The sequence below is a fragment of the Cervus canadensis genome, chromosome 23 (assembly GCF_019320065.1).
Source record: "Cervus canadensis isolate Bull #8, Minnesota chromosome 23, ASM1932006v1, whole genome shotgun sequence".
NCBI lineage: Eukaryota > Metazoa > Chordata > Mammalia > Artiodactyla > Cervidae > Cervus > Cervus canadensis.
The window spans coordinates 50312825-50328230 of NC_057408.1; the positions used below are offsets into that span (position 1 = coordinate 50312825).

Genomic DNA, 15406 nt, shown 5'->3' on the forward strand with positions numbered 1-15406 from the left:
GGCTTGCATATTTTTCATTTTTAGAAAATTAAATCCCTTATGATCAAAAGTGGTAATTCTATTTTATATCCTTCACATAGAATCTTTTTTTTTTTTTTAGAATCTTCTTCTATGAATAACTTCACTTAAATCTCTTAGATCTGTCAGTACATTAAAACTGTACTTGCTGATATTAAAAAAAAAAAAAAAACCCTGTAAAAACAATGTCACTCACCTGACTTGGAAAATTAATCACACAGAATAAGTTTAATAATGTTCTGAATTTAAAAAGAATTGATTTAAGTCTGCTCATGAGTCATAACTCAATACTTTTTTTCCCCCCCAATGGAAGAAGAAACTCAAAATATACTTTGCTTTAAATGCCATTTTAAAGAAACTGATAGAACATATGAATAGTGGCTAAAAAGATAAATGGGTACATTCAATGAGAATTTTTATTTCAATTATCCACAAAACAATATAATAATACTTTATAAAAATATTAAGTTTTAGGCTACCATTATTCATTAAAAAAAGTGTTTGTGCTAGAAGGCTGTTTTTACCAACTCCCTTTTTTGGTAAGGAAAACACATTAAGAGGCTGAAGAAAAGCTGTTGGAAAAAAAATCTTCAAATGTACAAACTTGTTTATTTTTCTCAGCAATTTAAAAATACATAAACCATTTAAACTGAATACACGTTAAGTTAGTGTTTTATTTCCTAACTATACAATTGATATATTATAAGGAACTGTTCCATTCAATTAAAACCTAATGAATGCCATCAATTTTTTCTGGCTTATTTTTTGGAAGGAAATTATTAGTACATAAACATAATTTTCTCCTTTTTAAAATGCTTAGAAAAATTGAAATATCATAGTTCACACAAAGCCCTTTAAAAATCTGAAGTCACAGGTTGAGGATGTAAAAGGTAAATGATGACAGCAGTCTTCTTGGGAAAATCCTCGTGGAAGGATTCAATACTATGCAAGTTACGTAAACATGAGAAACCACTGCAAGTTTTAGTACCACAACTACTGCCAACCTGCATGAAGTTCATCTGTCACATTTTAAAATGGTTTGAATCTCAACACAGATACCACAGCACAGAACTGTTTATTTAATGACCAAATCAGGTAAGCGATGATGATTAGTAATGATATTCCTAAAATGCTGGGACTGGATGTGTTGTTATATTTAAAATGTGACTACAAAAGAGAGTGTTTTAAAATGTAAATACCAGACTTTTGTCAGACTCAGTTCCTTTGCTAGACACTTACACCGGTGACGCTGCCATTCAAATTCATATTTTGGGATTTTAATTTTCTTTCTGAGTTAGTCATAAGAGTCAGTATTATTCTGTATGTTTCACTGGTGTACTTTAAATATGCCACAACTGTCACCCTCTTTTCACCAATTATACTGAGTACGTTCTCCTCAAATCAACTAAATTCTAAAAGGGGAAAAATGATCATCATTAAGTATACTTAAAAACGGAATGCAGATTTCAACACGGACTTGAAAACTGGAGTTCTAAAAACGTTCTGCATAGAAGCTGTATCACTGGAATTAGTGGGAAGCCTTAACTTAGCTATTTGAGGCTACAGCACTCATTTAGTGTTTGTGTTAAGAAAGATTAGTTTTATAGTCCTACCTATAACTCTTAAAATCTCAGAAAATAGATTAAGTGAGGAGCTTTGAGTGCCAGCAAAGCCATTTTGTCACTCCTTAACATCAACGTTAAACACAACATCCCACATCTCTATCGGTAAAACTTTCACATTTTCTTTTCTCATATTTCTTTTAAATACATTTTCCTCTCTGTTAGTCTATATTCAGTATGAGCAAAAGTGCATTCAAGTCCCTGATCTAGTGATATTTTCCGTTTGTGGCACCCACCGTTAAGTACATATTAGCAATCTCACAGTACCAGTCCACTTTTCAAAAATGACTGTTAAAAAACGCTGGGTTTATTTTTTTCATGCTATCTAAAGATTAAAAGATTTCCCCTTGGATTGTATGATTTCAATTATATATTGCCTTTAAAAAAAAAAATCAATGCAACCTTACAAAAGATTAGCTCACTTTCTAATTACCTTCATTATTTTAAACTGAGCTATTAAGTAATGATTAAAATGAAAAATGTCTTCTACTTTCCAGTTTTATGAGTATATTGAGTATTAACACAGTGCATTATACTTTCAAATTCCACTGTTGTCATCTAACATTTAATCAAGTTTTAGATGCCGTTTCCTTTTTGCTTCTAAAAACCTGGCCCACTTCCATGCAAACAGAGGCATATATAAAGGTTGCATATTAACTGTTCAACTTAGAAAAAACTTCTAAGAAGAATAAATGCAAGATATTTTTAAAAACTGGAATGGAATTGTTTGGTCCCATGAAAATTCCATAATTCTAGATTTTATTATGGTATAACTGATTTTAATCTCCCAAGTTTTGCCTATACTGATTGATAAATTTCTCTTAATTATGAGTTTGGGGAATAAAAGAAAGGGAGTGATTCATAAGCAGTAGCCTTGCTGCTCTTCATTGTCATGCCATCATTCACATGGTCATCCAAATTTTAACTATACTTTCTTTGGACCCTGAAATCAGCTGGAAAAATTCATCATTGGTACTTTAGAGTTTAACACTTGGAAAAAAAAAAAGTGGTTTTGTGCAACCATGTCTGGAATTCCAGTTTACCATCAAAAACATGCAGGGTGAAGAAGATTTTCTTCTTTTGATTCCTGTACGTCAGTGAGGAAGTCTACACAAGTTTTTTACAATTTTGGCAGATCGGTGCATATAAAATAGGCTTCTTGGATTATAAATTTTCTCCTGGCTGGTACTGTGGCTCTGTAGCAGTGAAATAGTCTTCCAGGAAGGACTGGATATACTCAAACGTTGGTCTTTCGTCAGGGTCCTTCTTCCAGCACAGATTCATCAATTCATGGAGGGACTCCGGGCAGCCCTGGGGGCACGGCATTCTGTACCCTCGCTCCACCTGCTCCAGCACCTCGCGGTTCACCATACCTGACACACGGGGTTCACACGGCAGGAGACGGTGAGAAACAGTGACCCTCAACACCGCGGGCCAAACAACAAACCCCCAACCACTGATTCGAGATAGTCAAGTGAGCTTCTTTACTGAAACGATCCTTTCTGACAGGGAAATAAAGTTTAAATGTCAAAGGACATCAGCAAAAGCTTAGAAAAATGCTAATCTGTTTCAACATATCTAACTTTCTTCATTCCACCTGAAATCTGGTTTTTAGTACTCATGCCTTTCAAAGCCAACCGCGAACTTGGGCTAATGAACAGAGGCAAGACAGTATCTGAAAGCAATTCAGAAGAATGAGTTCTAGTTCTGGTTTTTGCCAAATATACTGATTATGCTACTTTATATCAAGTCACTTCCTTGAAACAGTCTCCTTATCTAATGTCACCGTTTTGACTTTGCTCAAATTTATTACACAGGTCCTTTCTTGTATTCCTATGTAATCCCCAACTATTTCATCAGCAGCTCACCCTGTGTTATCACAGGCTAAGCATACCCTCAGTTACTTGTGGGAGGAAGGGAAGGAGATGACTGAGATATATTTATGCTCATCATCTGAGAAAACAGTAGAGCAAAAAGACCCGTTTTTTGGGAGAAAGCTATGCACACAGAGCCCCATCTCAAGGACTGTGGCTCTCACAGACTGCTCACCATCCAATGCCAAAAAGAGAGAGCAAGGGAGGGAGGGAGGGAAGAAAGAAAACAGACAGATAAAGAGAAAAATAAAGGCCTTTCTCCCATAAACTCCAGTTACATGAAATGCAAGCTCACCTGGATATGGCACTCTGCCCTTTGTTACCAGTTCTGTCTGTAGAATTCCAAATGACCATACATCAGACTTGATTGTAAATCGACCATACAGTGCAGCCTCAGGAGCTGTCCACTTGATTGGAAATTTTGCACCTAAGACAGTATTGACAAGCTTGCTTCAGTAACTGGTTTCTTTCTGTGCACATACGGCAAAAGCAGGGCTCTTTTTTTTGTCAGTATCCCTACTGTACCTGTCATCAGTGTCAAATTCTTCAAAAGTACAAGATCTTCTTTAATACTATTTAAAATTTCCATTAGTAGAAAACACATTTCTTCCCAATAAGATATTCAATCACATAAAAAAAAGCATGGCTGGTGGGGACAGAAAACCATTCAAAAAGGAACAGAGGTAAAAACGCTAATAAGAAGCAACCAAAAACATGGATTATAGGATCTATAACTTTTTAAGTCAGTCCAGCTGCCTGTGTGCTGCAGTCCATGGGGTCGCAAAGAGTTGGACACGACTGAGCGACTGAACTGAACTGAGCTCCTAGTAGTTACAACTGCTGGCTGCCAAGAGCATATTCTGTTGGTTCTAATGTCTACTGGTTTTCAACCATAATCTCCTTTCTATATCATGATATCTCTAGAAAATTTTACTGTACTATCATTTTGAAAAGCCTGTATTAATTTACTCAAATATTTAGTGTCTTAGCACTTTTTATGCACATTATGCTAACTGTTATCAGAGACACAAAAACACAGCCTTTGTGATGCTTATATACTTATAGTGAAAATAAGATTATAGGTGTCTTAAATACTTAAAGTTACTTACTTATATAGATATATAATGTTGTAAAATATAGTTCTTTAGATGTTCTGACAAACAGAAGATCAATTTTCATTAGCATAATCATAAAAGGTTTCATTTAAAAAGTGGTAGCGAAGTTTAGCCTTAAAGACTGGTTAGAATTTTCGTAGGTAAAGACTGAAGAACAGGAAGATATTCTAGCTGGAGGGGACAGCACACAGGTATGGAGATGGAAAAGAAAGCACTGAGCTTCCAGTGCTTAATGTAGTAAAACCTGGATGGTTCTGAGGCTACAAACGTTATATTAAAATGTTTCTTATTTGTTGGCATGCCAAAGGAAGTGTGAAGAGGAGAATACTGCTTGCTGTATTCATAATGCAAACACCACCCACAGTCAGGTTCTTCTCTGGGGGAAAGAGCTATCAGAAAGCCACAGTATTATGCGCTATATATAATTTTATAAACAAAAATCAATGCTTCTATGACTCTATTGAGCAGGTCTAGAGCTGTTTGCTTAATTCTGTACAACCCTGTATGTTCAAAAGAACGGTAAGAAAATCCACTCATTGAAAATGAGGTTACCAGCATTTATTAAACAATCATTTTACCTTGTCTTGCCGTATATTCATTGTCTTCAATTAACCTTGCTAAGCCAAAATCTGCTATTTTGCACACAAGGTTTTCTCCTACAAGAATATTAGCAGCCCGAAGATCTCGATGAATATAGTTCATTCTTTCAATATAGGCCATACCGTCAGCAATCTTGGGAAGAAAAACAAACATATATGGTATGAAGGGAATGATGGAGAGGGCAATTCTGGTTAATGTTAAACCGGATCACTGAAGAAACGTCTCTCGAAAAGAGATGACGGTAATGGGGCATAGTCTAGTAGATGATAGGAAAAACAGAAAACCTTTTAATGGAGCAGGGAGAGAAGGATGAGGAGGAAGACAGGGGTCAGGAAAAGGAGAGGGGAGAAGGGGGGAAGGGGGAGAAAAGAGATGGCACGTGGCCCACAAAGCCTGAAGCATTCACCTGGCCCTTCACAAATGAACAGTCTGCACGCCTCCACCATAAAGGGGCTCAGAGCCTGGAGCTCAGGTGTATGGACGAGGCTTGACATATGCTAAGGTCGCACAGGAGCGGTTTTCTTAGTATAAAGTTTCTCTGAATTGCCAGGTCCTGTGGACATCTGGACACCATTGTGAAGGAGTCTTAGATTCAATGTGTCAACCAAAGCCAATAAAAGACCCCTTGAATACCTACCATATATCTGAATAAAACTTTTAACAGTTCTCAATTATATTTAAAAACAAAAACTCAGAAGAGTAAAACTACCCCATCTTAAACTGTATACCCGCCATCTAAATTCTTGTTTGGGACTATATTAAAAAAGAAATTCAGCATATACTTTATTTTTCTTTATTTAAAGACCAATATGATTAATTACTTTAGGTATATTGGGCCTTCCCTGGTGGCTCAGAAGGTAATGAATCTGCCTGCAATGCAGAAGACCTGAGTTTGATCCTTGGGTTGGGAAGATCCCTTGGAGAAGGAAATGGCTACCCACTCCAGCATTCTTGCCTGCAAAACTCCATGGTCAGAGGAGCCTGGAGGGCTACATTCCATGGGGTCCCAAAGAGTTGGACATGACTGAGCAATTAATACCTTCACTTAGGTATACTACCTTCCCACCTTCTATTCTAGCAGGATCAGTGTGACTCTGGGTTGCTTAGTATCTGCTGCTCTCCCGCACCCCGCTCCCCGCTTTGTTCAGGTATTCTGCAGCGTATACTTCAGATTTCTAATATTTTCTTTGGAATAGCAATCATTCATTGTCTTAACATGTATCTGCTTCAGTATACATACATACAGATTTTGTATTTGTGAATGCATATGTTCCTGAAAGGCCACATGATACAGAGCAGCATGGTACTGGGATCACTGACTCTAATACTCCTAAGTCGTGTGAACCCTAGACGCCTGGGTCCTCAGATACCACAGTACCTGTAATATACAGAGATTAGCCTGGATTATCTGTAATGTTCCTCTGAGCTCTAAAACTCCATGATTTCACTATATAAACAACAGTATTCTGAGAAGCCTGGCGGGCTGCGGTCCATAGGGTCACAAAGAGTCGGATAAGACTGAAGAGACTTATCATGCGCAAGCACAGACACACAAGATTAGTTTACATTTTTAATGTGGACTTGCAGTTCAAATGGACACACGGGTGAACACACAAGTACCTGAGCAGCCATGTCAACCAGCTGTGGGAGCTTCAGATACTTTCCATCTCCCTCCTTCAGGAAATCTAATAAGCTCCCTGTAATAGACAGCAAGACATTCATGAACAATAAGCAAATCTAACAAGAGTAAAATGGGCTAATTAGGATATAAAGATGTAATACTGTCTGTTCTTTAAAAAAAAATCTTGACTGTGAAGGGAAGCAAGAGCCAGAGAGAAGCTGGTGAAAAGCGGACGCTGGGACAACAGGAGGGTTTTCTGTTTAAATGAAAGGATGAAGAACATAGTGTAAGAACTGTCCTTAAATAGAGGAAGTGACACCACTTCTTTTGATAATTGCTCAAACAGTACAAAAGCTGCAGAGCCCAGAAACAGCAGCAATCGGGGATTGGAATGTGTCATTTAGACAGCTATTTTTCTTTGCTCTTTAACCAATTACAACAAATCCCCCCTCCCTTAAGTGTTCCTCTTATCCATTCATCGGAGTATTCTAAATGTACCAGTGGGCCTTTAACTTTGTTTTGGTCATGGGTTATTTTGAGAATCTGACAAAAACTACTGACTCTTTGTCTAGAAAAATACACATAAGTATGAAAAAACTGATGGAGAACTTCAGAGGAAGTTTTCTGAACCCTCTGAAGCTCATTCAGAACAGAGAGCAGGTACTTGATAAGTAATTGGAGACCAGTTCAGAGCACTCCTTCAGTTTGCCCCATACACGTCTCTAGCCTTATTTCCAACCAGCTACCTTCTGCACTTTCCACTACCCACGGCTTCACTCCCCATTTCCTAACAGCTCTGCAGAAATACCAGCAGCCCTTCTGTTTACCCATCCACATCCCTCATCATCTTAAAGGACGATACAAGACTTGTCTTTTCTACTTATTTTTCTAATTTTTATTCCAACCTAGATAATCTCTTCCTCAATTTCTATGTTACTCACTGAATGTGTCAAACACCTAGAAATTCATTATGCTTTGGCTTGAACTTATTTGTTCAGAGCAAGCTGTTATTTAGCTTTATAATGAAAATTAACTCATTGGGTTAGGTCTTCTTTCCAAATTCAATGTAAGTTAGTTAGATGGCTTTATTTCTTTGATGCCTTATAATACTAGCAGACTGTTTATATATTAGAAGCATTTAATACATTATTAATGTATTATAATTATTATATATTATTTATATATAATATAAAAATACATTATATATATTGTTATATATTGTATATATTATAATTATAATTTAATTATAATAATATCAATTATTAATAATATCTAGAGTGTCCCACTTCCCTGGTGGCTCAGATGGTAAAGCGTCTATCTGCAATGCAGGAGACCTGGGTTCAATCCCTGGATCTGGAAGATCCCCTGGAGAAGGAAATGGCAACCCACTCCAGTACTTTTGTCTGGGAAATCCCATGGACAGAGGAGCCTGGTAGGCTACAGTTCATGGGGTCACAAAGAGTCGGATACGACTGAGCGACTTCGGTTCCAGTTTCAGTGTATCCTGACAATCAAGAAAACACAAGAGGCCATGAGTTCGGTTGGGTTAGAGGGCCAAATTCTAAGTGTGTGAAGAGCAAAATGGGGAACTACCGAGTTTAAAAATGGAAGGGGCGTTTGTGATCCTGCATTCTAAACATCCCATCTAGATATAATCCTAATCTGGCAATCTGACAACACAGACCTCTATCACATTCCCCAACTGAATACTTCTTGAAATCAATACACAAGCTAAATGGCCCGTTAGCTTTATCTCCACAACACTCTTATGCTCTCGATATCCTGATTTAAACTTCCTCCTGGTCCCTTTCCTCCCTTCTCATTCATCCTAATATACTCTGACATAGGATACCTGGTAGTTTCTTTATGCAGAGATTCCTTGTTAAAAATACCATGTGCTCTGATTCATGTTGAAGTTTGACAAAAAACAAAATTCTGTAAAGCAATTATCCTTCAATTAAAAAATAAATATTTAAAAACGCAAAAAAGAAAAAAAAAAGGCCATGTGCTTTGGGAGCTTCAGGTAATGTTTTAGCCATCAATTAGTTCAGTTCAGTTGCTCAGTCATGTCCGACTCTTTGCAACACCATGGACTGCAGCAGGCCAGGCTTCCCTGTCCATCACCAACTCCCAGAGCTTATTCAAACTTATGTTTATCAAGTCGGTGATGCCATCCAACCATCTCATCCTCTGTCATCCCCTTCTCTTCTTGCCTTCAATCTTTCCCAGCATCAGGGTCTTTTCAAATGAGACAGTTCTTCACATCAGGGGGCCAAAATATTGGAGTTTCAGCTTCAGCATCAGTCCTGCCAATGAATATTCAGGACTGATTTCCTTTAGGATGGACTGATTGGATCTCCTTGCAGTCCAAGGGACTCTCAAGAGTCTTCTCCAACACCACAGTTCAAAAACAGTTCTCGGGCCCTCAGCTTTCTTTATAGTCCAACTCTCACATCCATACATGATTACTGGAAAAACCAAAGCTTTGACTAGATGGACCTTTGTTGGTAAAGTAATGTCTCTGCTTTTTAATATACTATCTAGGTTGGTCATAGTTTTTCTTCTAAGGAGCAAGCATCTTTTAATTTCAAGGCTGCAGTCATCATCTGCAGTGATTTTGGAGCCCAAGAAAATAAAGTCTGCCATTGTTTCCCCATCTATTTGCCATGAAGTGATGGGACCAGATGCCATGATCTTAGTTTTCTGAATGCTGAGTTTTAAGCCAGTTTTTTCACTTTCATCAAGAGGCTCTTTAGTTCTTCTTCACTTTCTACCATAAGGGTGGTGTCATCTGCATATCTGAGGTTATTGATATTTCTCCTGGCAATCTTGATTCCAGCTTGTGCTTCATCCAGTCCAGCGTTTCTCATGATGTATTCTGCGTATAAGTTAAATAAGCAGGGTGACAATATACAGCCTTGACGCACTCCTTTCCTGATTTGGAAACCAGTCTGTTGTTCCATGTCCAGTTCTAACTGTTGCTTCTTGACCTACATACAGCTTTCTCAGGAGGCAGGTCAGGTGGTCTGGTATTCCCATCTCTTGAAGAATTTTCCAGTTTGTTGTGATCCACACAGTCAAAGGCTTTGGGGTAGTCAATAAAGCAGATGTTTTTCTGGAACTCTCATTTTTTCTGATGATCCAACAGATGTTGGCAATTTGATCTCTGGTTCCTGTGCCTTTTCTAAAACCAGCTTGAACATGTGGAAGTTCACAGTTCACATACTGTTGAAACCTCGCTTGAAGAATTTTGAGCATTACTTTGCTAGCATGCGAGATGAGTGCAATTGTGAGGTAGTTTGAACATTCTTTGGCATTGCCTTTCTTTGGGACTGGAATGAAACCTGACCTTTTCTAGTCCTGAGGCCACTGCTGAGTTTTCCAAATTTGTTGACATACTGAGTGCAGCACTTTCACAGCATCATCTTTTAGGATTTGAAATAGCTCAACTGGAATTCCATCACCTCCACTAGCTTTGTTCGTAGTGATGCTTCCTAAGGCCCACTTGACTTTGAATTCCAGGATGTCTAGCTCTAGGTGAGTGATCACACCACTGTGGTTATCTGGGTCATGAAGATCTTTTTTGTATAGTTCTGTGTATTCTTGCCACCTCTTCTTAATATCTTCTGCTTCTGTTAGGTCCATACCATTTCTGTCCTTTATTGTGCCCATCTTTGCATGAAATGTTCTCTTGGTATCTCTAATATTCTTGAAGAGATCTCTATAGTCTTTCCCATTCTATTATTTTCCTCTATTTCTTTGCACTAATCGCTGAGGAAGGCTTTCTTATCTCTCCGTGCTATTCTTTGGAACTCTCAAGAATGTCAGTTCTTAACTTCTGGTTTTTCTGTTTCTCTTGGGGGAAGTCTCTTTCCGTCAATGTGCAGCCTGTAGTTGGTGCTGTCACCACTAGGTGGCGGTACCTCACTGACCAAGATGGGCATCTGGAGAGCGATGACGCCATCAGAGGCTTTCACTATGGATTAGTGACTCATTAATACTAAAGGGAGGAGATAAAAATTCAAGAGGGTAAAAAGCAGGCCTGTCAGCAAGCATACTTGGTGACTTATCGGTCCTTCTTCCTATGCATCATCAGCAAAGGGGAAAGAGGGAAGAGTGACAACCTTTCTTTCTCCTTTCCCTGCCCTAATCCACCCTGTTACTGAAGATCCCACACCTTGGGGTCTGGGGTTTGGAGAAAAAGACACCCTTCAGTTGACAGCAGTGGAAAAGAGAAGTTTCTAGGAGTCCTCAGAGTATCTGAAAACTAGATAAAATTAACTTCCTTAACCTTACCTGATTTCTTCATTTAGTGCTGAAGACACAAATATCGTTCTGACTGCATTGTTTTAAATCAACTAAAGCAAATACTTTTTTTCCTATTCTACTGCCTCTGGTCAAACGGAATGAAGGACTTTACTCTCAAAATAAATTCAGTGCCTTATTTTCCTTTTCAACTCTGTACTATCCTTCAGAATAACTGGGACTAATTACTAAATATTCTGTTAAACAACATGTCAGACTTTCTCTTTTCACATGTCTACATAAAAATCTCCAATTAGAAAATACAATAAAAATCTGTATGCATAAAGACAGAAATGACAAAATTTATTAACACGAATATCCCAGGAGATACTGATGTACACACACCTTTTGACATAAACTCAGTGACGATGTAAATTGGCTCTTCAGAAACAACAGCATATAGTGGGACAAGTTTATCATGTCTTAGTTTTTTCATTATCTGAGCCTCTTGAAGAAAAGCTTCTGGCATCATTGTACCTGGCTTCAGTGTTTTGATTGCTACTTTTGTGGTTCCATTCCACGTTCCTAGAGAAACAACCCACATTTCACTATTTTAACCTATATTTTAAGAGATTTACAACAAACTTCAATGAGCAGCAGTAAGCTTACATATTTCAACATATCATAAATTATGGCCTTTTAATCTATGGCCAAACAATGAAAGAAAACAAAAGTTCAGGCTCCTTACCCATCCATACTTCACCAAAACATCCTTGTCCTAGTTTAACCTCTAGTCGCAAAGATTCTCGCGGGATTTCCCAAGCATCTTTTGCTAGACCTTGAGTCTGGGGTTTCACAGTTGGACACACAGTTGTTAACTTATGGCATAAACCATCGGCATGTTCTAGATAAATGAATAAACTACACTGTAAATGAATAATTTACAAAAACTGAGGTATATATAGTTGTACCAGTGTTTTTAAAAGTTTAAATCATAGGATATAAAAACATGATATTCTATCAGTTTTATTACAAAAGCACAAACACAAAAATGAAATTGCATAAAAGAAACAAAACATACAAGAAGTGAAATATTTTATTAAACACATCTTAAAGTTATTAGTTATTGAATACTTATGTCCCAACTATTGTCCCAAATCAGTACTTCGCAAATATGTATAAATAAAGGAACCTTAGAAAACTTAAGCAACTTTCTCAAGGCCACCCAGTAAATACATGATGGAGATGGGTTTTAAACCCTAGATCTGACTGCCTCCAAAGTTCTGCTTGTGATCACTGTGTTTTATTTCTTCCCCAAAGAGAATGCTACCATTAACAGCTATTTCTAGAATCCACAAGCGTAAGAAGCACAATAAAATCAAGGAAAAACTTCTTTAAAGGACCGATTTTCAAATAAAGGGTGACACAAAAACAGGAAACCCCAAATTTACAATGGTTTGACTTGTGAATCCTGTTTATGCACATTCCATTCCACTCTCAACAAGTAACCACACACATCCACATTCTAACAAGTGCAATTACAACTGATGCTACTGCTTGGTAATGTGCTGAGTCAATGTCAAGACTGATGACTGACTTGATAAGACTCAATTTGCAGCTAGCTGTCACTGAAGAAACTGTCATGGAAACTTCCCCTCTCCTAGTATTAATCACTTAAAGACTTGTGGATGCATTTATATATCAAATTGGAGATTAAATATTTTGAGACAGAAGACTCTAATACTGACTACTATTCAAAGATCAGTGAAGGACTGAGAAATGTCTACACTTGCTACAGGTTAAGTTTCCATGAAAATAAAATGCACCTTCAGATCACATCTCATTAGAATCACACTTCACCAAGTCTTATGCGGTCCAGCCTATGCTGAGGAAGGCAACCTAACAGGACACATGATAACAGCTTTTCACTAATGTGTTTAGTTTTACCTACTTAGGAAGTATCCCAAAATAAAATTTTGCTTTTTCGTTTACTGTCACATCTATTTGGCACATCATACAGGAGCCCAACTCAGGCAGTAAGTATTTCTGTTCTTCATTTTAAAACTAAAGTACACTGGGCACATTCTGTGTCAGAAGTAGCATGCTAAACCTTAAGAGGCATGAAGACATGGATCTGTCCTCATAAAATGAAACACAAGGAAGTAACTTTTACCGTGAAGTACGCACGTACCTGTGTAGTGTTTTACCAGTTTCTGCAGAGTATCAAACTGTGCTCTGGTTGTGATGTAGTATCCACCGTTGTCAAGCTTCCTAATTTTGTAGTGCTTCACATTGTCACCCCTCACCTCATCCCAGTCCCGAATAGAGAGGGAATAAGCACCTAGAGGGGAAATGGACACTCTTACTGCATCTTCCTTAAAATACTGCCTGAGGAAAATTTTATACTTGTATTAACAATATTCATACCTTTAGTAGTTTCACTCTCTCTTACTAAGAAAATACCTCGCTGATTCCCAGGATTCAGAAGTAATCTTTCAGCATCTTTTCTCCCCATTTTGCCAAAATACCATCTGGGGGAAAGAAAGAGTAGTGTTCTGAGTTAGAAGAGTGTAGGCATCAGAAAAATTAAGCACAGATATTACTAAGAATGGAGTGGGGTAGGGAGGATGACAAAGAATAAAACACAGCTTTAAAATAGAACAAAATGGAAGGTCTTTTTTTAGTAAGAATATTACAAGTATTACTGTCAGAATATATTCTGTCATAGTTTTTTCATGTACTAACTACTCAACAGGTCTTTTAAACTCCATGTGGCAGTCAGAGGAACAGTAAATACAGAAGGAAAGGCAAGCGTGACAGACTGCCTTTTAGACAGTGACAGATGGAAATAGTAACATTGCAGTAGGAAGAGTGAAAGGGCTTCCCTGGTGTCTCAGATGGTAGAGAATCTGACTGCCAATGCAGGAGACCCAGCTTGATCCCTGAAGATTTGATACGATCCCCTGGATTTGATCCCTGGGTTGGGAAAATTCTGTGGAGAAGGGAGTGGCAACCCACTCCAGTATTCTTTCCTGGAGAATCCCATGGACAAAGACTGGTGGGCTAGGTGCTGCAAAAAGTTGGACACGACTGAGCAACTAACACACATAAAGAAAGAGTAAAGGTGGTTCTCTGGCAGCAGTGATCATTTGTATTCAATTTTGTTATTCAATCGCTCAGTCGTGTCCAGCCCTTTGCGACCCCATGGACTGCAGCATGCCAGGCTTCCCTGTCCTTTACTACCTCCAGAGCTTGCTCAAATTCATGTCCACTGAGTCTGTGATGCCATCCAACTACCTCATCCTCTTTCGCCGCCTCCTCCTCCTGACTTCAACCTTTCCCAGTATCAGGGCCTTTTCTAATGAGTCGGCTCTTCACATCAGGTGGCCAAAGTATTGGAGCTTCAGCATCAGTCCTTCCAATGGATATTCAGGGTTGATATCCTCTAGGATTGACTGGTTTGATCTCCTTACTGTCCAAGGGACTCTCAAGGGTCTTCTCCAACACTGCAGCTCAAAAGCATCAATTCTTCAGCACTCAGCCTTCTTTACAGTCCTACTCTCACATCCATACTTGACTACTGGAAAAACCATGGCTTTGACTAAATGAACCTTTGTTGGCAAAGTAATGTCTCTGCTTTTTAATATGCTGTTTAGGGTGGTCATAGCTTTTCTTAAAAGGAGAAAGTGTCTTTTAATTTCATGGCTGCAATCACCATCTGCAGTGATTTTGCCGCCCAAGAAAATAAAGTCTGTCAAGGTTTCCATTGTTTCCCCATCTATTTGCCATGAAGTGATGGGACTGGATGCCATGGTCTTAGTTTTTTGAATGTTGAGTTTTAAGCCAGCTTTTTCATTCTCTTCTTTCACTTTCATCAAGAGGCTCTTTAGTTCTTCACTTTCTGCCATAAGGGTAGTGTCATCTGCATATCTGAGGTTATTGATATTTCTCCTGGCAATCTTGATTCCAGCTTGTACTCAGTCAGATGCAAGTGAATCATACCCAAATTATTAGGGATCCTAGTGTGGGTTTGATTTTGTGAATAAAAATGCAATTTTTGCTGTGGAGGAGCCATAGAATAGTGGAGAAGACAAAAGGACAAAATCGAAAGTAACAAGTGTCAAAGTATAACAGAGTTATGGAGACACATTACACATCACAAATATAAGCAAACAAACATCCATAGAGCACCTACTATGTGCGGGGTGCTGTGTTAACTGCTGTGATATGAAGTATTATTTATGGGTCCCCAGCAAATGTGCTTTGACATAAAGGTACAGGCATGTCTCATCTTACTGTGTCTTGCTCTAC

At 38.2% G+C, this 15406-nt stretch overlaps 1 protein-coding gene across 2 annotated transcripts in view; it reads right to left on the reverse strand.

The window, feature by feature from the left end:
* Positions 1–416: 416 nt before the first annotated feature.
* Positions 417–15406, reverse strand: part of YES1 (YES proto-oncogene 1, Src family tyrosine kinase) — a 61301-nt gene continuing 46311 nt past the window's right edge. For both annotated transcript variants that reach the window (XM_043444009.1, XM_043444010.1), the window contains exons 5-12: positions 13523–13626; positions 13287–13436; positions 11844–11999; positions 11501–11680; positions 6850–6926; positions 5208–5361; positions 3810–3941; positions 417–3013 (exon numbers count right to left, since the gene is read on the reverse strand). In XM_043444009.1, the coding sequence (XP_043299944.1) occupies positions 2805–3013; positions 3810–3941; positions 5208–5361; positions 6850–6926; positions 11501–11680; positions 11844–11999; positions 13287–13436; positions 13523–13626 (1162 nt within the window). In that variant the 3' untranslated portion in view covers positions 417–2804. The remainder of the gene's footprint in view (positions 3014–3809; positions 3942–5207; positions 5362–6849; positions 6927–11500; positions 11681–11843; positions 12000–13286; positions 13437–13522; positions 13627–15406) is intronic.